The sequence below is a fragment of the Lagopus leucura genome, unplaced genomic scaffold (genome assembly GCF_019238085.1).
Source record: "Lagopus leucura isolate 7727_CA_CO unplaced genomic scaffold, USGS_WTPT01 Super-Scaffold_100008, whole genome shotgun sequence".
Taxonomy (NCBI): Eukaryota; Metazoa; Chordata; class Aves; order Galliformes; family Phasianidae; genus Lagopus; species Lagopus leucura.
The window spans coordinates 33,793,888-33,820,269 of NW_024962265.1; the positions used below are offsets into that span (position 1 = coordinate 33,793,888).

Genomic DNA, 26,382 nt, shown 5'->3' on the forward strand with positions numbered 1-26,382 from the left:
TCACGGCCGGAAGCGCGGCCTCTGCTTCCGTGCCGAGGGCCGGCGGAGGCGGGAATGCTCGAGTGGAGCCGGGCAGCCATGGACAGGTGAGTAGCGGCGGCGGGGCCGCCGGTTCCCCGCTGTCCTCCGCCGTCACCAGCGCCGGGCGGGTTGAGTGGCGGCGTCTCGCGGCCCTCCGTGCGGCTGATCCTCCCCGCGGCATCCAGAGGAGCCGTGCCAACCTCATGTAGTGCAGTGGGATAGTATTATACGTTGTGTTTATGTAAGACTTAGATTCAACTTTATGCTGTTGTGTTGTTTGGTTTTTTGGTTTTTTTTTTCCCTCTTGCGCGTTTTTCTTGAAGGGAGCATATAAACAGGAGGGGGAATGGCTGTTTACAAGGGCAGATAGTGATAGGACAAGGGGAAATGGTTTTAAACTGAGACGGGGGAGGTTTAGGTTAGGTATTTTCACACAGGGTGGTGAGGCACTGGAACAGGTTGCCCAGTAGGAGGTTGTGGATGCCCCATCGCTGCAGGCATTCAAGGCCAGGCTGGATGTGGCTCTGGGCAGCCTGGTCTGGTGGTTGGTGACCTGCACATGGCAGGGGGGGTTGAAATTTGATGATCACTGTGGTCCTTTTCAACCCAGGCCATTCTATGATTCTATGGTTTTTTTCTGCTGTTCATCCTGGGGAAAAGACTGAGGGGAAGATCTCATTCATGTTTATAAATGTCTAAAGGGAAGTGGAGGTCGGAGGCAAATGGATGAGGCCAAGTTCTTCAAAGTGGTGCAGTGTGATAGGACAAGGAGCAGTGACCTAAACTTGAACATAGGAAGTTCCACACTGACATGCAAAAGAACTTCTTTATGGTATGAGTGACAGATCACTGGAACAGATTGCCTAGAGGTATTGTGTAGTCTCCTTTTATGGTGATATTCAAGACTGGCTGGATGCCTATCTGTGTGACCTGTTGTAGGAACCCTGTTTTAGCTCTATCATCTCTTGATGTCGCTTCCAAACCTTGCAATTTGTAGAATCAATAGAATCATAGAATGGCCTGGGTTGAAAAGGACCATAATGATCATCAAGTTTCAACTCCCCTGCTATGTGCAGGGTCACCAACCACCAGACAAGGCTGCTTAGAGCCACATCCAGCTTGGCCTTGAATGCCTCTGGGGATAGGGCATTCGCAACTTCCTTAGGCAACCTGTTCCAGTGCATCACCACCCTCTGTGTGAAAAACTTCCTCCTAATATCTAACCTAAACCTCCTCAGTTTAAAACCATTCCTCCTTGTTCTATCACTATCCACCCTCTTAAACAGCCGTTCCCCCTGCTGTTTACATGTTCTCTTCAAGTACTGGAACGCCACAATGAGGTCTCTTCGGAACCTTCTCTTCTCCAAGCTAAACAAACCCAGGACCCTCAACCTTTCTTCATAGGAGAGGTGCTCCAGCCCTCTGATCATTTTAGTGGCCCTCCTCTGGGCCTGCTTCCGGAGTTTCACGTCTTTCTTGTGCTGGGGGCCCCAGGCCTGGACGCAGTACTCCAGATGGGGCCTCACAAGAGCCAAGTAGAGGGGGAAAATCACCTCCCTCTCCCTGCTGGCCACCACTTTTTTAATGCAGCCCAGAACATAGTTGGTCTGCAAGCACATACTACTGGCTCATATCCAGATTGTTTGATCCTTCTCGTTCTCCAGCACAATAAGCGCTGCATAAAATTCTTGTGTTAGTTGGTTGGATTTGTTTGTAATTCTTGCTAATGGATAGGATAGACATTTGGACCTATGATATTTTTGGACCTAAGACATTTGGACCTAAGATATCACTACTTGGGAATGTTTTGTTTTTTTTTTTAACTGGGATTTTGAATCACTGCTGTGAAGTTATTAGCATTTGAAAGAAAAGATTAGCTAAAGAGAGCAACGTTATACTGTATGTTTTGCTTGGATGTGTTTTGCTTACTTTGTGTTTCTGTTTTCCAGAAGCAGTTTTGGAGAGGTACTGTCACCCCTCAGTACAGAGATGGCCAAGCCTGGCCGAAAACAAAGCTCTCAGAAAAGAGTTTCTAGTATCCTTTTTCTGCAGAGGCTTTTTATTTTCTGTTCAGTTGTTGCATGCTGTATTCATAATGTCCTTATATTCCTGCATCTTTCAGCAGCACAGTGCATTACTTGGCCTTTACAGGAGAGCTTAGGAATAAGCCAAGAGATGCAGTGACTTGCCTTGTCACAGTGTGGTATTTCTTCTGAATGGAAATTCTCTCTCCTCTCCTTTTTCCCTCTGTTGTTTTTATAAATCACAAACCGTGTCAAAGCTGCCATGGCTATATCTTGGAATGGATTATTCAGTGAACGTCAGTAGGAGTAAGAGTCAAAATGCCTGTATAGTCAATTCTTGACTATGTCTAGATAGATTTTTCTCAGTTGTGGACCATTCTGATGGCAGGGATGTTGTTGTGCTCACTCTTTCTATAGTATGGTGTTTTACAGTTTTTCGTGGGCTTATGAAGTTGGGTTGATGACAGCCTAGAGAACTATGTGAGCCATAGCCAACTCCCTCTCTGAATTTTCATCTCTCTGTTAAAATATTTTAGCTTTTATGATCTTTTGTGTACACTTTACGTCATCAGGATGTATTTATTCAGGGCACCATACCTTTCCAGGCACCATGACAGCAAGAGAAGTACATACGGTTAGATTTCCACAGAACTTTCTTCTCCCCAGTTATATACAATAAAAAGAAACGTTTAATAAATTGGCACCTAATATAATGCTCTTTTTTCTGATTATGATAGCAAAGGAATGCAGTACGTAAGCTCAAAGCTCATCCTTCCATTTTAGTTTGGTGGCCTTTTTTTTGTTATTGATTTTGTGGGGGAGTTTCTTGCAACCACAATATTGGCCCTGATCGTATTGTTGTTCTCAAGGTACCTGAAGGCTGATATAAAATGGGGCTGAAACTTTTCTGCCAACAATTCCAAGTAAGCCATATGTAGAGCATTGAACTCCGTTGCCTTGTAGTTAAGGTCATTGATGTCATGGAATGGGGAGAAAATTCCTTTCCTAATGCATTGAGATTTAATTGTTATGGTTTACAGGATGTAGCAGCACTTCATGGAACAGTGTTCTCTTTGATCCAAGCAACTATGAGGACCAGGACAACCCATACCTGTCATGCTGATGTTTCTGAGCCGTATTTTGGAGTGTCCCTTCTAGCCTTCCAGCTTTTAACCTTTTGCTGAAGCATTTTGTGATATAATTCAGGATAAGTGAATGGGACTTTCTACTTTAGTCTGAAACGTGTCTTTCTTATTAATTTGAGTCCCACTAAAATGATCTTCTTTTCCAAGCTGCCACAGTCATTTTGGGTAGAGCTAAAGAGTGTTTCTTAACTTGTTAATCAGTTCTTACATCCCTGGATGACAGTATTGGAAGTATGACACCCAGAGGCCAGATGATTCCCCGAACTTCCAGTTCATTGTTTCGCCAGCCGTGTAAGTCTTATTTTGTTATTTATTACATAGTTAAAAGGAGTAATATGTTTATAAACTGACTGCTTCAGCTCTGGGGCCTCCAGCACAAGGAGGATGTGGATCTGTTGGTGCAAGTCCACAGGAGACCACAGTTCTAAACTAAAAGAGGGAGATTTGGAATTGACATTGAAAGAAGTTCTTTACTCAGTGGGTGGTGAGACAGTGGGACCAGTTGCCCTGAAAAGTCTGGATACCCCATTCCTGGGGATGTTCAGGGCCAGGTTGGATGGGGCTTTCCCTGGGCAACCTGTTCTGGTGGATGGCAGTCCTGCCTGCAGCAGGGGGTTGGAAAAGTGGGTGGTCTGTATGGTCTGTTCCAATCAAACCATTCTGTGATTTCCAGTGGAACCGAAATGGCAATAGGTGCGCTTTGTCTTCAGGTTTATGGGTACTCTGCTTGGAAGATTAGTGCTTGAGAATGCTCCAGACTTAGTCATACACATATAGCTTTAGCATAACTATGTGTAGACTATTAAGTTCCATAATTCACGGTTAACCTCACCACTTCAAAATACTTAGGCCTGAGACTCGTATTTCTTTTCTAATTGGTATTTCTGGGTTTCAAGCCTTGTGATGGAAAGAAAATACTTACGGACAAAAGCAAATTATTTCTCCATCTGGCCGATCTGGCTGGTGCATGACTGAGTAGGATTTCATAAACACTTCAGTCTCCGTTACAAGATTGCTATCAACAGTTCCATGATAGAGCATTGTGGTCTTAAAGACTGTTGGCAAAGAAAGCTTTTTGTCTTCCAGTTACTGCACTGTCTCGAAGCTCTCTGAAGCAGACAGACACATCTACCATCCTGGGAGCAGCAGGGAAATCTCCCCTGATTCTGCAGAATTCTGGTCTGCTTGGCAATCAGTCTATGGTAAGGCAGTTAGAGCACGTTTTTCCCTTTAGCTCCTATGAAACTTCAAGGAAGCTACAAGTTTACTGTGTCTCTGTGTAGTTTACACCAGGGACAAACTGCAGGTGGAACAAGCTTACTGTTATTACTGCTTCTGTTGAAGTTTGATACTAGTATTATTTATTACTGTGGTGTTCTTTGTGATGATGTACTGAGGACTGAAGAGTTTTTAGGCCTTCTTAAATACCCCATATATCTTAAACTGGTCCTTAAAACATCAGCTTGTGACTGCAAAAATCTTGACTTCGCTAGTTTACAGATTCTTCAGAGAATGATTGTTCTGTCAGCAAATTGAACCTTGAGAATTTTTTGTTATTTTAGCACTCTTCTGGAGTAAGTTTCATTTGCATGTTAATGTTTGAACTTCAAAGAGCAAGCTTTTCTGATTACTTTTTAGATGACGTTATCTTCTATGGTTACATCTTTGGTAAAACAAATGATTGTCAAACAAATGTCAGTAGGTACATCTGAACTATTTTATCTGTTTATTTTTAAGTTGACTCAGAACAACATATTTTTCTGTATATGAATTTTAATACGTTCTTCCTTTTGGCTGTTTCTTTAGTTTGTGGCAGCCCACTGGTTTCTTTGAGATGTATGGCTCTGGATCCTATTGACTCTTGATCAGCACTGATAAAGCTGTTAGTAGTAGCACTCTGCCTGTGATTCAGAGCCTCTTGATATTCTGTAAATAGCGTTTTGTGAGTATTTAGTGCTCTGGTCTGAATCCAGTGTAGTTTAGCAGGAGGAAGTTCAGGACTAGACAAAAGCTTTCACAGGAGGTTGATGGGAAAAGGATATCTTGTGGCAATGCACTTGCTGGTAGATTACAGCACTCATCAGGCTCGTATTTCCCTCAGGGAGCTGATATAATTTTTCTGGAATTGAGTTATATTTGCTCAGTTGTCTGAACGTTTTGGAGTGCTGCAGCATTCTGTTCTGGCTGGATAGAGGGCAAAAATGGCAGAGAGAAATCAGGCAGACAAAACACTGTGCTTAGAAGCTGGGGCATAAAGAGATCAACAACACATTATATGCCCGCATTTTTTGGATGTGCTTAAGAGACTTACAGCAGTGTCATCTGGTTGTCTGTTTTTTCTGGTTTGGACTGGGAGCATTTTAACAGCCAGGAAAAATAATCAACCACTGTCGTATCCCTGGGTCCTGGTGTGTCATTAATTGCTGCTGAGAAACCATTGCTGTCACCAGAACAGATGTAGGGAGCTATCCTGTTTGTGCATTGTAGGTAGAGTCTATCTTCTCTTTTGGCCATTTTGCTCCCTTCTGTCAGATAGGCTTTCCCTAAAATACACCTAAGAAAGTTTGTTCTCCACTTTAATATTCTTGTGTTTTCTCTTTAAAGATGTATTGCTTCATTCAGTCAGTATTTTGAGCAATTCACTAAGAAGACTGAAAGACTGAAATAAACGGTTCTGATAAAAATTTCATCTATTTTGCTTAATTCTTCACAGTTGCTTTACAACTTAGTCAACAAAATACTAAGTTAATAAGAAGTTTAACATAACAGACTGTGAAAGGGTGGAGTTATATATGTTTAGGGTGAAAAATGGTAGAGAGGAATTTAAAATGCAGGGTCTGATTAGATTAGCATACACACTTGTTATTTCCTGAAATAAAAGAGAGTGTTCTTTTTCCAGATTAAAATTCTAATCTTTTGAGAACACTTTGTTGAAATTATAGTTATGCCTTATTTAAAGGCAGTTATTTCATTACTGATTTTTTGAGTTGCTCTGTTTGTACCACTCACATGGAATGAAAAAGCCTTGGAGCTAGCCTTGTAGTAGTCTGAGTTTGCTGTTTATTTTCTTTATATTGTTTTGCTTTTAGTTGGATGAAAGTAACTGGACAGCAATGCTCTCACCTCAGCAGACAGGAATGTTTACAAATCTAGACATGACAGAAGATGTCACCACGAGTGCTGTACTGTTGCGTGAGGATGATCCTGGGGAAGCTGGTGAGATGATCTGAGGTTTTCATCACAATTGAACAAATACATGGCCTTGTTTTCCTGTATCTTCTCACTTAGATACTTCTATGCCAGAAACAGTCTAGTTTAAGGAATTCAGGAAGTTAGCTTTTCCAGTTATTGGAGCTTTGCCAGTTTGTTCTCTGTGGAACCTGATGACACGAATGGCATGCTCTGGTGATGTAATACACATATTGAATTAGCTTTGTGGAGGCATAGAAGCAAGTTTGTCTTTAAAATTCAGATGACAGATTTACAGCAAATGTTTAATACTTATTTTACTTATCTCATAGCCTCTATGTATCTTTTTATATTAGCTGGTAAATTCTTCTGACTTTGTGAAGTATAAACAGTTCATATCATCATTGTCTTTGATCACATTTATTAATGATGAGATACCTTGGCATCAGAAGGATTTCTTTTTAATGTTGGGATTTTTGACCACATCATATCTTATATGGCTTTCTTCTGTGTATTCTAGCTACTATGAGCATGTACTCAGATTTTCTGCATTCCTTCCTGAAACATACATCAACTACCATTTTCGATCTTGTGGATGAGTATGAAAGTATATGTAATAATCAGGTAAATAAGTTGCTTGGATGGGTCTTTATATTTGTTTGAATTTCCCGTCCCTTCTGGAAATCGCGCTGCCTTTTTTCTGATTCTGAGAAAGTCACAGTGCTTAACGTAGACACTTTAAATCTTCCAGCTGGTTGAAGTCTTATAAGTCACAAGCACTGGCATTGAATAGCATCCCTCTTTGCTCATCCGCTGCTTTGGCACAGGAATGCCTGTTGTGCAGCTTACTAAATACCAGAAATGTCATCTGACTGCCATTTCACTGCAAGTGGCAAGCATGAAGTGGTGTATAGATATTTTTTTTGTCAGTGATAGGGAGCTGGGTTAAAAAACACACATTTCTCAGAGCTATAAATAAATAAAATCATTTTACTTTGGTGATCTAAGAGCTTTCTACCGCATTCCTAACAAATTGGCAGTAGAGTTCTCAACATCACATTTAAGAAGTCTGTTTTTTTAAATAATGAACAGTAGACTGATGGTTCATTATCAGCAGGGATTGTAAAAATAAAAGTGATGAACAGTACTGACTGTATCTGCTTCTTTACTTCAGGTGAACATACTGGGGAAGATAGTTTACAGAGCAACTCCTGGACAGCAGAAGTTTTCAAAAACTGCCAGTGTCTTGTGGCTTCTCAAGCAGGAGATGGTAACGTGGAGACTGTTGTCCTCACTTTATAGGTAATTTCTTTGAAAAGCCCATTGCCTTTTTACACTGAGCTAACTTTCTTAGACATGTTGCAAACTAAGTACAGAGTAAAGGAATTAAGTGCCTGTTTTTTTATTTGTTTGTGGAACTAACTGCTGATTGTGATGCCTATTTACTGCCTACTTATGGGAGCTGAAAGTTGTGAACAGTTGCTACTTTCTTAACTTGTAGTATTTTTATAAAACACTTGAAAGGATTTGTAAGTGCTTTTGCCTTTATTATGCATTCTCCTGAATTGTTTCAGCTTTATTTTTGTAGTTAAGGTTTTTCATTTTCATTTCTAGGGACAGAATACAATCTGCATTGGAAGATGAAACCGCCTTTGATATCACAGTAAGTTTGAGGGTGAAGAATAGTACTACTGTTTTTAAAGGATAAGTTTTAAGGCTACACCCTTGCATTTTATTTTTTTTAATAATTCCAGTATTGCAGCCACTCAAAATTCAGAGGTAAAAGAAGGTAAACCAAGATGAGATTGATTTAAATTATTATCAAGATAAATATTAAATTATTCTACATATAGTTAAATTCACCTTACACAATATATTCAATTCCAAATTGAAAGTTCTAGTTTAAATGTTTTTATCAAGTGTATTTTGCTTTATTTCATTAAGAATTCCTCATGCCCTTGGAAAATCCACTGGAAATTACAGAATATTTATTTTTAAAAGTTGCATCTGTAGTGATAATATTCTCGGGGCAGAGATAATTCTGCTTTGCCTAGAAGAGCATGTGGTCTCAAGCTGTCTGGTGCTTTGCAATCCTGATTTATCTCAAGAGAAATCAAATTTTTCGGAGTGTTCTTGTTTCAGCTGTAGTCTTGTGTGCCTCAATACAGTGCTTCCAGCCTTTGCTGCCAGAATATGCTTAGGAAGACAAAACAAGTAAAGCAACTCAGCCTTTGTAAAATTTATAATTGTAGTTGTTTTTTTCTCAGTCATGAAATAGCTTCCTCTATGATTCCCACTGCAAAGTTGTCAGTGCTTTTAAATTAAACTCTGCTGTGCCAAAAAGTCTCTTCCTATCTGTCTTACTTAGAAGAACGCTTGTATTCTTCTGCTTTTGTTGTAAGAAGGCTAACTTCATGCAGGAGAGCAGGAAAAAGGATCAGGGTTTGGGGCTGGTCTGTGTGTTTTGTTTTGTTTTCTGCTTGTTCATGTTTAGTGCTCATGTGAGCTCTGGGAAAATGTCTGGGCTTTTGCTCATACAAAATAATGAATCTGTGATAATATGAGAGCAGTCACTGGAATCAGTGGATCTACTGTGTAAAATCTTTCTGTGGCCATATATTTGAATTATATTATCAGTCTTTTACAGATTTTAGTGTGACAGAAGGTAGGTGATTGATCCAAATAAAACAGATGTGTAGCATCTTCTGTTTCTGAAAAGGGACAGGGGAGGGGAGCATGCCGAGCTTACAGCCAATTTGGAAATTAATGTGTGTTCAGTTTGATATTCATGTTTTTGTGGTTTTCTTTTCCGTGAAGTGGTGATGAACTTTTTCTTGAATAGGTTTTAAATGCAAGTGAAAAGACAAATGTAGACAACTTGTTTCAGAAAGATGCACTTGTTCGACAAAGCCAGGTAGGACAGAATTTTCATGGTGAAAATGCTGATAGATGAGTCAACACTTAAGTGCTTATGACATTAATATTACGGCAGCTTTAGAAAATATGAGCTCTGTGTGTTTTATTAAGCTATTTCAAGTAGTTATTTCTTTATATTCATCTAGGCTTGTTATTTTCTGTATGTGCAGAAATATTGCTCTTTGATTTCTAAAGATCAGAAATATTTCAGGCTAGGCTGGAGAGCATGGGAGGCTGAGAACTGTTCTAATGTGGATCATCTGAAACTGTTGTTGGTAATTAAGGAACTATTAAATAGCACAGTAGTAACTGCAGCATCTAGTGAGAAATACATCAAGTGCAAAAGCAGCCTTCAGACTGGGTACTTAGAGTGAAGTTGTCTTAGGATATGTATACCTTGGATTACTATGTAGATAACAAGTGGATTCAGAGATGAAAGACAGAATATTATTTATTGTGTGTTTGTTCTAAAAAAAACTATTGAATTTCATTCCAGCTGGTGGTAGATTGGCTAGAGAGCATTGCCAAGGATGAAATTGGGAACTTCTCTGATAATATTGAGTTTTATGCCAAATCTGTATATTGGTAAGTTCAGACTTACTGTGATTGTACCCATGCTTCCTGAAGTGTGATATTCACAGAACTAGACACAGAATCAGTCCTGAGCCACCTAAAAAGTTGGTCCGTTCATTCATTTTTCCTTAAGTTCTTAGAACTTAAGGAAAACCTGAACCCCAGTTCAGGTATGACTTCTCAGAAGTCAGGTACTACTTTTGGGAGGAGAGGATGACAGAAGGTTGTCAAAACAATTTAATTTAATTTCACACAGATGACAGTTTAATTTTTCATAAAAAGACACGATAAGAGATGGTCATCTGCTGATCAGCCTGGATAAAACTCTTCTCATGTGTTTCTCTTCTGTGCTCAGTTCTTTGTCTGGCTTGAACTTTTGCCTGTTGAAGTTCATGTCATTGCTTTTGCCATTGATCTTTCACCAGAAGTCATTATTGCCATCTTTATTATCAGTGAAGGATTTTAAGGCAGGAGAGAGCAAAGCCTTGATTCTAGTTCCTATTAGAAGCACTGTTTTAAAGACAGGTGAATACGGGCTTCTGGAATCATATGTTCATCCTAAGTTGTATTTCTGTCTAAGACTGACAACGCTGAATGCTAGTGGGAAATTTTATTAGTGCAGAAATCAATCAGTCGTTCATATACATTGAAACTGGTTTTGAAAGAACTCAAAATCATGTGAATTGATTCTAATATTGCACTTCTAATGAAATTTGACATTTTTACTACATAACACTGTTCATTGATACACAAACCAAACCAAATATGTCTTTCTTGTAACCCTATTCTACCAATCCAGAGGTATTTTTTAATTTTCACGCCTTATTAAAATGTTTGCTAGAAATCCTTTCCTTTTCTCAAAAACATTTCACTGCTCCCAGGGAAAACACGCTGCATATCCTGAAGCAGCGACGGCTGAGTGCGTACATTGGAAGTTCTCGGCCTCTGGTTACAGAGTTGGTAAGTGTTACTTAAATGTAAGACTTGGTTTCAAGATGGGCATAAAAACCATTCAGAACGCTTTACACAGAGCATATGTGCTGTTTTCTAAAAATCGGTGGGACAGGGTGATTTTTGCTATCTGTAAATTGTGGAAGTATCTAAAAATCGCGAGGCATTCAGTTGGAAAATCAGGACAGAAATTGTGAAGCAGTAAGGAGCTAGCTGATGAGAGAGTATTAGTGAATGCCGAAGTTGGAAGTTGCTGGATGAGTAGCATAATGATTAAAATTATCGGATCTTGATATATTTGTATCAAATAGAAGCAAGTACAACTACTATGAAAAGGCTGCTGAGAAGTTGGAGAAGGATAGATAGTCAGGTAGGCTGATAGGCAGAAGGGGAGAAGATTTTTGAAGGTGAGAAAACTGGAAGTTGAGAGATTTGAAGCAAAGGCATAATGATAAAGTAAATAAAGGGATTGCAGTGTCTCCCTTTGGTAGGAACAGTGACAGAAGAAGAGAAATAAAGGAAATAGGAAACACAAGGAAGTATCCTGCTAGATATTATGTGGGCTGTATAACATGTTGTGCCAATATGAAAATGTGACTCTAAATTGTAAAGCAGGTCAGGAAATCATTGGAAGAGGCAGATATGCATTATGTGAGTGGATGGATGGTTCCTTTTCTTCCTTGCAGGATCCAGATGCTCCCATAAGGCAGAAACTGCCACTTGATGATTTGGATCGAGAAGATGATGCAAGATTACTGAAGTATCTCTTCACTCTTATCAGAGCAGGGATGACAGATGAGGTAAGGCAAAGAGAGTTAAAGAATATTCTTGATTAACTAGTTTAACTTGTTTAAAATCTTACTATTGAAGCTAATGACAAGCTATGTAGTAAAATGTCTATTTAATTTTGTCTTGTAGGGATTTAATTTTCAACAAACTGTCAGTACTGACAGTGATGCTAAATCAGTGGTGGGAAAAATATTGCTTGTAGTTAAGTAACTTCGGGTGTAAAATAGACATTATGGAAAAAGTTGAACATTTATTTTGGTTATTTGATAATGTAGTTTTTTTCTTTACTTTAGTGATTTTGTACAAAATGCTGCCAAACACATGAGATTTTTCAAATAACTTCCCAATTTCATGTCTAATAATTAGTAGATTATCTTACAAACTAACTTTTAAGTTAATATTTTGGAGTGGAACATGCTTGCACTTGTAACTAAAGAGAGATTTTTATGTATGCTTTCCTTAGAAATAGCGTTTAATTAAGCAGCCTTTGCTTGCTCTGCTCCTCTAATGTCCCCTTGGCTGCGTGATTTGAATGGAGCTGAGGGAGAGTCATGGCTAGCATGTTACTTTTTGTTGGCTTCTTTTATTGTTGGGGTTTTTTTTAACCTTTATTGTGTGGCCAGGTGTCTTCACAAGGAAAAACTTCAAATAGACTTTATCTGAATATTCTAGAAAGCATGCTATTCTTCTCCATTCACCCTTTTACAATAATTCTGCTTCTTGCCTGCTCTTACAAATACACAATGTGTATACTTTGCCTTAATCCTTATCTGAGTAACATCTGGCAGTTCTGGTCCTAAAGCTGCTCTGAATAAAGATTCCCAATTGTAAAGCAGCTTTTGTGATTTAATGTAAATAGTTGTACTGTGGTGTGGTCTGAAGGCCTCAGCTGGAAGCTCAGTCCCTTACACTAGGCTCTAATATTTATCTAATGACATTTGGATAATGGAAAGGAAAAAGGGACTTCAGATTCCTGTGTCCAAGACCTCAGATTAGAAAAATGGCTACTTGCTGGTGTTCTGTTGCCCTGTCCATTCATTGTTTGATTTTATGGGCACAAGTCCACATTGCTTCAGAGAGGTATGAATATAAATCTACTATTTCAGTTGTTGCACTACAGTGTTCCTATTACCTAGTAAGCGTGGAGTCTCTTATTCACTACTGAAAGGGTTAAGTTAAAAGCAAGAATCAGCCTTGGTTTATTTATCTTACAATAGATAGATAATATACTTACTATGTGAGCTTAACCAGCTTGCCTCTTCTTTCTGTTTGTCACCACTCCTAAAATGGCTGACTGTCTGCAGCCTTTCCAGTATGAAGAGAATGGAGCAGGACAAAACAAACCATGCCCACACATTGCAATGTCTGCAGATGCTCATGGTTTTTTGTCAGTACTGGAGCGATACCAGTCAGACTAATCAGATAATCTTCAGGGGGGGTTTTTTGTTTTGTTTTGTTTTTTTCTTCCAGGAGTATAGGATTGGAACAATTGTAAGCAGGCTTTGTTTTAGGGTTATTTTTCCATGTACAGTTTCTGTTTTACATTCCATGCTATTCAAAACAGCTTTGAATTAAAGCTCTTTGTGCTAGTGAGTAGCTACTGCTACCATGGGAAAGTTAGACTTGCTATTTTTAGCAGCACTGAGGGGTTTGGCAAGCTGTGTCAATTAGAAAAGTAGGTAAAGAGATGGCTAAGGGATCTAAGCAACAAGGTGGTACTTTAAGCTTACGTAAGTACTAACTTATAACTTGACATCAATACGTAAGTATTGATAGAAACTAAAACATTTAATGAAAAACACACTTGATTGCATTTTATTTACTTTGTAATCCTTCCGTTATTTTGAGTTTAAGATTCTTTTTTGCCTCGTACAATCTCGACACAAATTAATGATTTTAATAGTGTTTACATTTTTCCCTTGAAGTCAATAGCAGAAAAAATCCATTATTTTTCAGGCACAGCGCTTATGCAAACGATGTGGTCAGGCCTGGAGAGCTGCAACTTTGGAAGGATGGAAATTGTATCATGATCCCAACATAAATGGAGGTATTTTCTTCCACCTGCATTTGAGAACTGTGAAAATAAGCAGAGGGCTTTCTCTTTAGCAAACAGAAATAGCTCTTTCTTTTAATATTAAGGGACTTTCTCGTGCCTAAAATACTTCTGCCATGTCTGTTGATCACATTTAACATGTATGAAATGGTTTTAGTTGAAGGTACGAGTTCACCAAATCCACTTGGCATAGTAAAGTCAGTTTTTTGTTTTTTTTTTTTTTTTTTAATATAAGCATAACAGCTAGGAAAACAGATGTCTAGGAATTCTGTGTAGATCTTCACCACCACCATTCATGTCTCAGTACGTATTTTCTCAATATCAGAAAACCTTCTGCCATCTAGAATTACAGAATGGTTTGGGTTGGAAGGGTCCTTTCAGATCCTCTAGTTCCAACCCCATGCTGTAGGCAGGAACACCTCCCTCTAGACCAGGTTGCTCACAGCCACATCTAGCCTGGCCTTGAATGTGTCCAGAGGGGGGCATTCACAGCCTCACTGGGCAGCGTGTTCCAGTGTCTCACCACCCTCACAGTAAGGAATTTCTGATATCTGATCTAAATCTACCCTCTTCCAGTTTAAAGCCATTCCAGTTTGAAGCCATTCCAGTTTAAAGTCATTAAGCCATCTTTTTGTTATTGCATGGACTCCAAAACATTCTGTCTGTCTTTCAAAAGATATAATAGGACTAAAGAGTATAGCAAAGGTAAATGGAGGAAAAATACATGGTTTTACAGCATTTGGACTCTGCTAGATGTAGCAGAGGATTTATGAACATGTCTGAGTGCTATGCACACCTGAGACAGGAAGGCATAGTGCTTCACTATTTTTCAAATCCTGATATCCTGTTATTTTTATCTGTAGAGTTCACTGGTGCCTTAGCCTTGTTTTTCCCTACGTACTTGCTGTTAGGTGTTGGCTTTTTTCCTGTGATGCTCACTGTCATGCGGAGGCATGCAGCGTGGCAGCAGCACTGAAGCAGTAGCATTTATTAGATGCTTATAGTCCTTGAAATACAAAAATTCACTAAAAATTCTCTTGCCCCCTAACTTTGTGTTTTCTAACACTAATAGTCTACCTATATTGCGGTCAAATGTGGTCAAAGCCTGGTGGATTTTTTGTTTTTGTTTTTTTTTTAAGGCTAAATTGCAACTAAATGCTTAAAGTAGTGTCATTTTCAGACATTCATTTACCAGACTTGCCAGAAGAGCTACCCTGCAGGACAATCCATTGATAATCATTGATAAGCATTGGAAAGAGTTTCAAAAGGATTGAAACAAGGTTAATAACAGAAAATAGACTTTTATCTTACTGCTTTCTTTTTTTAATAACTTTCTTTTATTATTATTATCCTCTGCAAGTAGGAAACGAGGTACAGCCTGTTGAAGGGAATCCATACAGATGCATTTGGAAAATATGTTGTTGGCGTATGGCTGAAGAGGTAAGATAGTGTTAATTTGCTTGGCGCTCATGCTGAATTTCTTTGAACTCAGTAACATGATTTTAAGTAAGCCTACCTTTTTGGTTTACTGTTTGTGGGATTTGCAGTTCATGTTTCTAAGAGGACTTGTGAAATAATATATTTTTCATGTAGTGAGAAATCTGCCCAATCAGCATCAATCTTTAAGGCTTTGGATGTGTCATTTTTACTTGGTTGACAGTGAAGCTGCTGATGCTGGCTTCCACCTGGACTCAGTTGAATGGGAAAGGAAAAAAACATCGTTTTCCAACTTTTCTTTTTAAGTGCATGGAACACTTTGTAACGGGTTAGTCTCTAATAAAATGTAACTGATCAGGAAGCATGGGTGCTTTTTAACTCACGGGTAATTTTTTGACTGTTTATTTTAGGAGCAATTTAACAGATATGAAAGAGCAATCTATGCAGCACTCAGTGGAAACCTCAAGCAGGTATGTCAAGCCTCCTAGTACTTGGTGTTTGACAGTTGTGCATTCTGTTTTTGTATGTGATAATAACAGCATAAAGACATACTTCTTAATATGCTTTCAAGAGCTTAATAATCATGACAGTAGCAAGCAGTGTTGCTTTAGCAGACATGCTCTCTGTAGGATTTTTGTGCCTTAATTAAATATACTTTAGTATATTTATATATCCTTTTAGTATTATTCTTGCTGACTATCAGTACAACCAGTTCTAATTTTGTTGCTTTAGATTTGAAATTTTAGTATTATCTAGAAGGTTGTTCAGCCACTGTTCTGCTCATGCACCATATTCTGATTTGTCACTGTTTTAAGTTGCAAGCCTTAGACAAGTTGGTGTATCTAGACATGAGTCTGTAACCAAATTTCACTATTGATAGTCTTAAGTAATTCTCTCCTCTTATTAGTTTGAATCTTCCAGGTATTTTCTGTGCTCTCCTCTTTAGTAGTGATGTTTTTTATACATGTATATAAATAAATCACTATTTAGGAGAAAGAGAGCACAAAACTGTGTGTGTGGGGGGGGGGGGGGTTACGTATGAAAAGGTAATGAGGAAAGTTACAGCCAATGTAATGAAAGTTTACCTGCTGTTAGTCAGTGGTAGTCTTGTACTTGAGGAGCTCGGCACCTCCTTTCCCTCCCTGTCTTGGAACAATGAGTTAGAAATAAAAATGATTCACAAAATAAAAGAAGGATTACTAGTGTGTTTTTACAGTTCTTTTATTCATTGAAGTTTGAAATGAGCTCTTTTACAGAAGGAGGCATTGTAAAGTTATACTGAAGTACAGAGCAGATAATGCTTGCCTCCTTTTGACAAAGGAGAGACGTTTAATGAAACTCAGTATTTTCTGTAACTTCAGTAATTTTAAAATTGCTGTAAGAGAGAAATGTTTCCTGAAGTGCAGTGTTGCATCTGGAACTTGTCCCAGGGCTTCTGAAAGAGCCTAGTAAGTTTTGGATAAGAACTAGATACAAAGTTTTAGTGCGTTATTCTATGTATAATAGCACTATCTGGGTTCTCTTGCTCAGTGATCTCTCAGATGGACTTTTTTCTTTATTATAATTTTAGAAGTATAATGGGAATGTTTGTAGGTAGTTTTCTCAGTATTTTCTTAGAATATGGATAAAGCAACACAGTTCAAACACTTCCAAGATGGCATTGCCACAGAGCTCTTCCTTCATTCCTTCCCCACTCATTATTGCACTGTGACTTGTGCAGCCATGACATAAAGCTGTGAGGGAAGGTGGCCCTGCTGGAAAATGTCACAGCAGAAGAGTGGATTGTTTTCATCTGGGTTGGTTTTCTGAACTGTTACAAAAAAGAGGGAATGGTGTCACAGTGATGCCACCGGTTAAAGGAGGTAAAAGGGTTTTTTATTTTGACTACTTCTGATTAAAAATAATCAAGGAACTGGACCGTTATTTTAGTGAAAGGATTTTTGGTTTTATCCTGTGTTAGTGAAGGAAAGGTTGCTGTTTGTGATAGCTTCTAGTCTGCTTTGACAGCAAAAAACCTGAGCTTAAGTTACAGTTGATGTGTTTGGATTCTGATGGTTCTCCATCTCTAACAGTTCTTGCTCTGTTTTGTTCTGTTGTTGAAAATACACAGCTTCTTCCAGTTTGTGACACCTGGGAGGACACAGTTTGGGCATATTTCAGGGTCATGGTGGATACACTTGTGGAGCAAGAAATACGAACATCAGTAGTAACTGCAGAGGAGATGGAAGAGCTCCCTAGAGAGTATTTAGAAACCAAGTAAGTTTTAGGTAGCAATTATGTTCTTTCCCTCAACAAAGGATCCTTTCACAATATTCAATGTAATGTTTGTGGTGGTGGTGGTGTTTTTTTTTTTAACCTTCTCTCTTTTACTTTAAAGCTGGACTTCAGAAAAAGTTTTTGAAGAACTTCAGGCAACAGACAAAATGGTATATAGTGCTTACAGTTTCTCCTCACTGTTTGCTGTTTCTACTTACACAATGGTTTGTGCTTCTCCGCTATTTCACAAAACAGCGACAGGTTTTCCATCCCTGTAATGTACACTTAATTCAAATAGATTTTTCTGCCACCTTTTAATGATGAAGAAGGTACAGGTTTTGTCTTGTTTCTTATCTGCCAAACTAACTGAATGTGCTAAAGAAACAGTGGACCACAAATTGCTGTCAGACGTGCGAAGCAGACAGTGTAAATCACATTTTTAACACTCTGATAAAACGTGTGAAAATTGATTGCTTGTGGTTTTCTTTGTAGGAGGTCTGCATTTATATTTCAGAACAGGTCTTTCAAAATTGAAAAGCACATATTTTTTAGTATACTGTATTTGTCCTTAACACGGAGTATTTCATTTAAGCTGGAATAGATAACTTATATGTTAATTTTTATAAAGATTAAATTGAAACTGTGTTTGGTGGGGTCAAATAAAGAGTGTACAGGTGGAAGCAGCTCGCCAGATGCACTCAGCTGTCATGGCCTTTCTGGTGCTATTCCCACCAGCCAGTTTCACTGGTTCATTTGAATTGTGTGTGTTTCATACTTTAGTTTCCCTGCAGAAAAATGTCTTCAAGTATATTTCACAGGCCTTTGCTTTAAGGATTCACAGAAAATGTTGCATCTTTGATGACATTGTAGAACCTGTTCTGATACACTGTTATTCTGTTCAAAGCAAAAAGCCCTTGTTTTTGGATCTCTTTTCTGAAAGCATTAACATCACAGATCTATATTCTAGCTCTTTCAGTTTGTCAGTATTCTTATAATTTGACATGGACATAGCAGGTACATCTTCTTTTTTTTTTTATGTAGAACGCCCTTTGAAATAAGAGAGCTGCTTTTTTTCCTCTAAGAAACCTTTGCTTCATTTACAAATTTGCTTTTTTTTTTTTTTTTTCTTTTTTAACATGTTGTGCCATGAGATTTTATTCACAGTTTGGACTTTCTGTTTTCCTCCCCAGAGAGTTATAGAGGAGAATCAAGAACACTATCATGTGATTCAGAAATTCATTATACTGGGAGACGTGGATGGTGAGCTTTTCTCTAAGTGACTTTTAAATGTCAACCAGCTGCATTATTTCTGGTGATGTTTCCAGAAACTTCTCTGTGAATGGGTTTTAGAAATGCACAGTAGGCAAACTCCACCTAAAAGCAAGGCTGATTCTTTAATTGAGAACTACAGGGGGTTTCTGCAGCTTGACCTACAAAACAGTTTTGGAGGCGGTCATGAAATTGTGTAAATGATTCAGAATATATGTGAGAATAATGCTGCAACTTTGTCTAAAAATTACAGAATGCTCTGCAGATATTAAAACCAAACATAAATATTAGCCGAGCTGTTGCAATTCTGTTTTATTGTGCTTTTTAGGCTAAACTATATTAGTTGAATAGATGCGTAGTTTTGAACTATTTCTTAGGTGCTTTTCCTGGGGTCTGACTGATACAGACATGTGTTTGGTGGCTACAGGTCTGATGGAAGAATTCAACAGATGGCTTTCCAAAGACAGAAGTGTGCTGCCAGGGCACCTCCTTCGTTTCATGACACATCTTATTCTGTTTTTCCGCACTTTGGGCCAGCAGACTAAGGTAAGTGTGAAGTTCTTGTCGCAGTGTCCGCTCTTTGAATTAGGATAAATGCGTTTAAATACTCAAAGTCTGTACTGTCATGGTAAATTACTACCGGGCTGGTGAGGAGCTACGTGCCTGTAGTGTGTTTGTTGATATTGGATCCTAAAAAGAGCATCTCCTCCTCTCCAGGTCAGCTTCAAAAATGTTGTTTGAGGAAGGCAGATTTTATTTAGAAGCCTGTGTGGGGAAAAAAGGGCCTAACTCAGAATTCAAGGTCAGATTTACATACAGCAGCCAAAATAACCTGATTCAGGCACTGCCCTTAGAATTGTATTTATTGCTGGATGCTCATAAATGCATTTGTTTGAGGCAATTAGTTCCTTTTCGTCCTAGCCAAAGCCATTGTATCTTCCACAAATACATACCATGCACAGCTTGCTAGCTACCTAGCCACTTTGTGCTGAATAGAAGGATGAGTCGCAGAGCTGCAGTTACTCTTTCCTGAGGCAATCACAAGTAATTAAAGCCCCATTTCTCTATTACTTTAAAATTTGGAAGCATACATATGAACTAAGTTCTTCTTTTGCTAAAAGATTAATATATTCTCTAGCTGATTTCAACTCAGCTTTCAGTTATTGTGCTTGTTGTTTTGTTGTTTTTTTTTTTAATGTCTGCTCATTGCTTCATTCCCCTGCCAAAATATATTTTGAAGTTAGTTTTGATGTTTTGAGTACAGCTCAAATAAATTCTTAGATCAGAATCCCTGATGTCATTTATGTGTGCTTTTAGTATTCTTGCTTGTAGAGAAAACTTAGAGAAATCTCCTCAGGTACTGGCAGCACTCATCAAAGTGCTGAGACAAAAGTAAGGCAAGCTTGTTTTTATTGACTGCTGCAGTGCTTTGCGTTACTCACAGATGATAATAAGAATTTGACAAAAGTCAGCCTGCATGGTTTTAAGCATTTTCCAGCTTACAGACTGATTATGACTGAATGCAGTAGATTTATGAACTAGTAGCACTGGAGTCAGCAGCACTAATATTTGTATCAATTAAATGTAAGGTGGGCTGGCACCTCGCTTTATTTTGTGAATTAGATGTGCTTTATTGCAGCACCTGATGATCCAATGGCTTTAGATTTTGTAGTTGTTAGCTGCAACGAGAAACTCACCTTGTGGGCTGAACAGGAATTCTAAATACATACCAGTGGATGTTTCTTTAAGTTCTGAAAACCCCTTGGTGAGGGATATCACACTAATTTGTTATTGCTTAAAAATCTGCATAGACACAAGATAACCATATCAAACTAAAATGATGGCTCAGAAATCAACACTTGGTTTGTAGCTAAAGCTGTTTGCGTTGTACAGGCTGTCCTTGGTATTTCCTGGTGTTCAGGGGTTGTTTGTTTGTTGTTTTTTGGTGTTGTTTTTTGCTACATTATCTCATTTAAAATTGAATTTGTATTTGTTTGCAATAAGGAGGAAGTTTCTGTTGAAGTCCTAAAGACCTACATTCAGGTAAGCCTTCAGAATTCTATTTTGTTTTCTTTGAGGTTAGACATAAAGGAGGAAAAAGTGAGAGTAAAGGTTACATGGTGGAAAGAGTTAGTGCTCTCCTAATAGATGCATGGAGGTGCCTGAGTATACAGCATTTCTGTCAGAGATGCTTACGTAGGAGATTATTGACCCTTGTTTAGTAGCTGAGAAACAAGTGGAGTCTTCGGTACAAGGGGGAAAAAAAAGCCACACAATTAGGCATCTGGCTTACACATTATTTAATATTCATAACTTAGGTGTGTACACAGAGAAACATTGTTTTTTTTTTAATATTTGCTTTCTGTTCTTCAGCGGATGATATCAGAGAAGCACACAGACTTAATAGCTTTTTATGTGAGCCACCTGCCCCCAGAGCTGGCTGTTGCCCAGTATGCTCTGTTTCTAGAAGATGTTACTGAAAGCGATCAACGCCACCACTGTCTTGAGTTAGCAAAAGAAGCAGGTGAGATGTGCTCTGTATTGTGTTTTCTTCCTGTAGTCTGGAATAGCAATTCTATTTCTAAAACAAGCTAAATACCACTTTTGCTTGTGGATCATGTCCAAACATAGCAGAAATTAAATGCTAACTGCCCGTCTTAAATATATGCTCTGAAGTTTGACAAACATATCTGCATGCAGGTCCCCAGCACAGACTGTTTGGTGTTTTCTGTTACCTTGGATATTATTCATCTAAAATACGTGCAATAAATTATGTATCTCAAAAGCCTATAATTTAGTGTGGCAGTGAGAGTGTGACCAGCCCAGTAACAGTTACAGGTAATGTAAGAAATAAGGTCCACAGCCCCAGTCTGAAATTCATTCAGCAGGAAATTTGAATTTCTGATCCCCACTGTGCAATTCTCTTTTCACCTAGGCCTGGATGTTGCAGCCATAACAAAAACTGTTGTTGAGAACATCCGCAAGAAGGATGCTGGGGATTTCAGTCACCATGATCATATGTTGGACACAGGCACAACAGAGGTGAGTGTGCTTTGTTGGGGAGCTATTCCAATCTGCAGTCAAGCACAGAGTCCTTCAGTCCTTCACCACATCTGTTCCATATTTCTCTTTAAACACTGCTGGAAATTGCCTTGAGAGAGTCTGTGGGAGAAACATGCCTTTCATGTGGCCAAGCAAGGAGATGAATTGCATGAACTCTTAACTTCTGTTTCTACATCTCTTTGATCTTCTGGGCTTGAGTTGTGTGTCGCTAGGAGCAGGTCACTGTGAGAGCAGTAAGTAAAGGTGAAGCCTGTGAAATACCTGTGACAAAATACGTTGTAGCTGAGAGTAGAGTATTATTGTAGCTTCTAAGAATTATGAGGATTAATGGTTTGGATGTCAGACATACTTCATTCCATGTTCAAATTATACATTCTAGCTACTACAGACATAGTCTGTACTGACAGGTTCCTTGTCATCACCACTGAATGTCAGCTGGATCCAATTCAATACTTAAGTGACAATTACTATTGGAGGTACTATTAATAGCTAACCTATTTCCAGAATAGTGTTTGGAAAGCCCTGATACCTTGTAAACATGGAGTAAATTTTTTGCTATTTCATAAAAAGAAATTCAACTCTTGCCCTCTGAGCTAACGAAGTAGCAACAGTTGGAAAACTGGTCTCAGGATGAGTGTAATCCTAAAGTTTATGGCAAGGGTTTGATAAACCACGTTTATACAGTGCTTTCATGTTAAGGTTTCCATACTTGGTAATTCATAGAAGTTCCTGAGATCTGATGCTTACCCATTGGTCTGAAAATTTTGGAGGTATTTCAAAATGGATTTTTTGGATGAATTTAAACCACAGAGATTATTTCACAGAATCACAGAATTGTAGGGGTTGGAAGGGACCTCTAGAGATCATCGAGACCAACCCCCCTGCCAACCAGGTTCCCTAAACCAGGTTTCCTAATCTTTTGATACAAAAGGTGTGAATAAAATGATTCTTATTAATACATTGTAAGACTGTCCAAAGATCTCTGGAAGCCTGAGTATTTGTTTGAGTAGATTTATTATATTTAATGCCACCTGTGTGTTTTAAATGTTAGTAACTCTAATAAATACATTGGTTTTTACAGGCAGATCGGCTGAAAATAGATGTAATTGACTGGCTCGTATTTGATCCTGCACAGAGGGCTGAAGCACTCAAGCAAAGCAACGCTATCATGAGGAAGTTCTTGGGTACTCAACTTCACAAATACTGTAGACTTTTTAAGTGTTGGTTTTGTTCTCATTGACTTTTGGCAATATGTTTGATCTGGCTTTGCATCTTGTCTGTTAAAAGGCATGGGTGTGATAGAGTATAGCACTGTACAGTGCATCTTTTTTCCTTATAGTGACTTAACTGTGATACAGTTTGTCAGTTTATGTAGGTAAAGTATGGAAATTGCACAGCAGTTGATGCTCAGTTCACATTCTTACAGCATCCAAGAAGCATGAAGCTGCAAAAGACGTGTTTGTGAAGATTCCTCAAGACTCTATAGCAGAAATATATAACCAGTGGGAAGAACAGGGAATAGAAGCCTCTCTTCCAGCTGAAGACGACAATGCTATAAGAGAACACTTATGTATAAGGGCATATTTGGTGAGTTTTAAATAAACTGTGTTCCGAGTTATTAATAAATACTAATGTGATGATAATGTAAATAATGGTGGCTTTGCTTTGCTGGTGACAATTTAAGCTTTACCCATTTGAATAAACTTCTGATTCCTGGATACACTGTACCTGAAAGTTTACAGAACAGTGAGAGCTCCTTTCTGTACTCAAAATTAACAGATGTCCAAACATTGTTTCCAATGCAATGCAGGAAGCCCATGAAATCTTCAATAAATGGTTTCAGCACATGAACTCAGCTCCACAGAAGCCGCCTTTGTTGCCACAAGCAAGTTTCACTGAAAAAGTGGCCCATGAACATAAAGAAAAAAAATACGAGGTAGGTAAAAGTTATTTACTATCAACATTTATGTTCTTGCTTAAGAGACAGTCTTAGTTTAACGAAGCAGAAGTCTGCTCGTTCCTTTTGCTTAAGAACTCTATTTATAAAGTACTGTATTGATATGCCAAAAGAGGGAGTAGAAAACAGTACAGTAGTAGAGCCACTGCACAAGAAATTCTCATACTTTTTTCCTGTGTGACTCAGATTTATTTGCAATACTGCATTATGTAATGGTTAAGTATTCACTACAATGTATTGTTTATCAATGTTATAAATAAATCTGAGTATTTGATTTCCCTATTAACTCTTCCCTGGCTGAAGATTCTAATCTAAATTACAGCAGTGCTGGCTGTTATGCACGAGGTGAAGATTCTGCTACAGTAGCCTTGGAATCACTCTGTCCAGAAGATAATTTCCTGTTTCTTTGCCAGGTGGACTATGGTATCTGGAAAAGTTTCTTGGATGGTCTTACAAGTGATGTCAAGGAGAAAATGTACAACGTGTTGCTGTTTGTTGATGGAGGATGGATGGTTGATGTTAGAGAGGTAAAATAATTTTTAATGTCATGCCATGGGCCACAAAGTGCTGGATTGTATCCAGCTGTACCCTTGTCATCTTTAGTTCCATGTCCTTCTCTTTACTTATTAATAATTCTCTCTGGCCTTGCAGTCACCAGTTATAGGTCACTTCCCCTTCAGGTATGGTATAAACCAGATCTGGCAGTCTAGTTTAGGCTTAGTCCTGTTTATTTTTCCTCTGACACTACAAATATCTTGATTATGTTGCCTTTTAAAGGTGGGTGTTTTTAATGCTAATGTATATTGTGCTTTCGTAAGGATGCTGAGGAGGACCCCGAACGAACACATCAGATGATTCTGCTGCGAAAGCTGTGTCTGCCAATGATGTGCTTCTTACTGCACACGGTGTTGCACAGTACTGGGCAGTACCAGGAATGCCTGCGGCTGGCTGACATGGTGGCATCCGAGCGACACAAGCTCTATACGGTGAGTTACTGAGAGCTGCAGGCAGCTTGGCTTCTAATTAAAAGCTCCGTGGGTTGGCTGTGAAAGAAGCTTCCGTACAGAAAGGAAGACACCATATGGTACTGAACATCCTAAGTTTCTTCGTCTCTTCCCATTCACTGCAGTAGTAAAGAGTTTCTTTTTATGCTGATTAAAAGGAATCTGAGCGTTAACTTTGAAACACCAAAGGTGATGGCAGAATAGTTCTTCTGAGTACCAATTTTTCGATAACAGTAATTGAACTGAAAGAAATTGAACTATAAAACTGTATTTCATTATAATTGATTTTTTTTCTCCATTACACTTCAGAGTGTTTTATAAGCAGGTTTCACTTGGGAGCACTTGGTTTACCCAACCTTCTCCCTCCAAGACCCCCAAATTCAGTCCCCTTAAATACATACCTCACAAAGATCACATACCCAAAAGGCATCCACGTTGGATGGAAGTAGAGGATTAGAAACCAGATAGGAAACATCGAGCCTAAGAAAAACATTGTGATGCATTTGCATGGATTGCCTTTATAATATCTCTGCCAGCAATAACAGGAAAATTAAACTTGTCAGTTCCCCAGTACTTTGTGTAGTAGCTGAGACAGAGTATCTGGACACTCCTTGTGGGGTTTGAGTACTGCTACTGCTCCCAGTCCCATACCAAATACCTTTCTGAAATATGGATCTGCTGTGGGCACTCTTCTAGATGAAAAATCAGTGAAGACATTGGGTAGCTCAGCAAACCATCATTCACTTTGATACCAGTGCAATTCCTTGCAAAGAAATATAACTCAATTATGTACTTTTTTTTTATTCTTAGGTATTTTCAAAGGAAGAACTCCGAAAATTCTTACAGAAGCTGAGAGAATCTTCTCTGATGCTTCTGGACCAGGATCTTGATCCCTTGGGATATGAAATTCAGTCTTAGAATTTCTTTTAGATATCTGCAAAACTTTTGAACGTTAAGTCTGGACACTTTGATCAACTTTGGTTCGTTGTGTAATTAATTCTGATCTTTATTCCAAGAAACACAGTTACACAGATTTCGAAGTCCTGGCCAACACAAGAGGATATTTGTTACACAGTCTCTTTTGTAACTTTTTTTTTCTAATAAATGTGCTTTACAAACAGAAAATGTTTGTTCATTCACATCTAAGCTGCCAATACACATAGAAAGGTGGTGCTGTGCGGACTTCCTTCGTGTACATGCTGAGAAGCTGCCTGTAGAGGAGAAGCGTTATTCAGCAGTACAAGAAAGCACGGGGGTGCAGCGGAAAAGGAAAGTGAGGCAGCGTGTGGAAAGCAGGGAAGGGGAAGGCAGAAGCAGTGGGCGAAGGGGAACGTCCAACAGAGGAAGCAGCGCTGCTGAAGGGCTCAGTTCAGTCGCTCAAAAGGTTGAGGTAATCCTGACCTGGGGAAGAAGCGATCGTGTCCGGAAGCGAGCGCGAGGTTCTGCGTTCCGTTTAGAAATCTTGCACGTTTACATGCGTAAATGCGTCTAGCTTCTCCCCTAAAGGGAGAGGCAGAGGGCGAGACAGCGGCACCAGCCCAGCTAATTCAGCGCTCGCTGCCGCCTGACAAAGGCCCACCCCCGTCATCCGTGCCTGCTGACAACTGCACCGCCTGCTCGGGGCGGCGCACCCGCGATCGGAGCCCGCTGCCGGGAGGAGCCCTGCCCTCAGCCGCCCGGCCCTCAGCCCCGCCGCTCCCGCCGGAAGGCGCGTGGCCACGTGTCGCGGGGCGGG

At 39.1% G+C, this 26,382-nt stretch overlaps 1 protein-coding gene and 1 long non-coding RNA gene across 5 annotated transcripts; one reads left to right on the forward strand and one right to left on the reverse strand.

Annotated features, from left to right (window-relative positions):
• On the forward strand, positions 1–25,772 carry NUP107 (nucleoporin 107). 4 transcript variants are annotated; one of them, XM_042872612.1, is made up of 28 exons: positions 1–86; positions 1,971–2,056; positions 3,392–3,481; positions 4,277–4,392; positions 6,280–6,406; positions 6,900–7,003; positions 7,554–7,681; positions 7,994–8,042; positions 9,222–9,293; positions 9,792–9,880; positions 10,750–10,828; positions 11,506–11,619; positions 13,565–13,655; positions 15,022–15,101; positions 15,509–15,568; positions 17,209–17,354; positions 17,476–17,524; positions 18,545–18,614; positions 19,051–19,169; positions 20,628–20,666; positions 20,997–21,147; positions 21,559–21,665; positions 22,768–22,870; positions 23,113–23,273; positions 23,497–23,622; positions 24,057–24,170; positions 24,462–24,629; positions 25,458–25,772. In XM_042872612.1, the coding sequence occupies exons 1-28, from the start codon at positions 55–57 to the stop codon at positions 25,563–25,565; spliced, it is 2,778 nt and encodes a 925-aa protein (XP_042728546.1). In that variant the 5' UTR covers positions 1–54; the 3' UTR covers positions 25,566–25,772. The 4 variants fall into 4 exon arrangements, with proteins under 4 accessions (XP_042728546.1, XP_042728548.1, XP_042728547.1 ...); XM_042872614.1 differs by having other exon boundaries at positions 17,479–17,524; XM_042872613.1 differs by having other exon boundaries at positions 15,025–15,101.
• Positions 20,907–26,268, reverse strand: LOC122180746. Its single transcript, XR_006179219.1, has 4 exons — positions 26,049–26,268; positions 25,049–25,127; positions 23,415–23,581; positions 20,907–21,947 (listed from the first exon to the last, which is right to left on the reverse strand). It is a non-coding gene; the product is annotated as an uncharacterized LOC122180746 (long non-coding RNA).
• Between the last annotated feature and the right edge of the window lie 114 nt (positions 26,269–26,382).

Coding starts and splice junctions, on each gene's coding strand:
- NUP107 (XM_042872612.1), top strand. CDS start 55: ATGCTCGAGTGGAGCCGGGCAGCCATGGACAG. Junction 7,004..7,553: donor AAAGTATATGTAATAATCAG/GTAAATAAGTTG, acceptor TCTTTACTTCAG/GTGAACATACTGGGGAAGAT. Junction 24,630..25,457: donor AGCGACACAAGCTCTATACG/GTGAGTTACTGA, acceptor TTTTATTCTTAG/GTATTTTCAAAGGAAGAACT.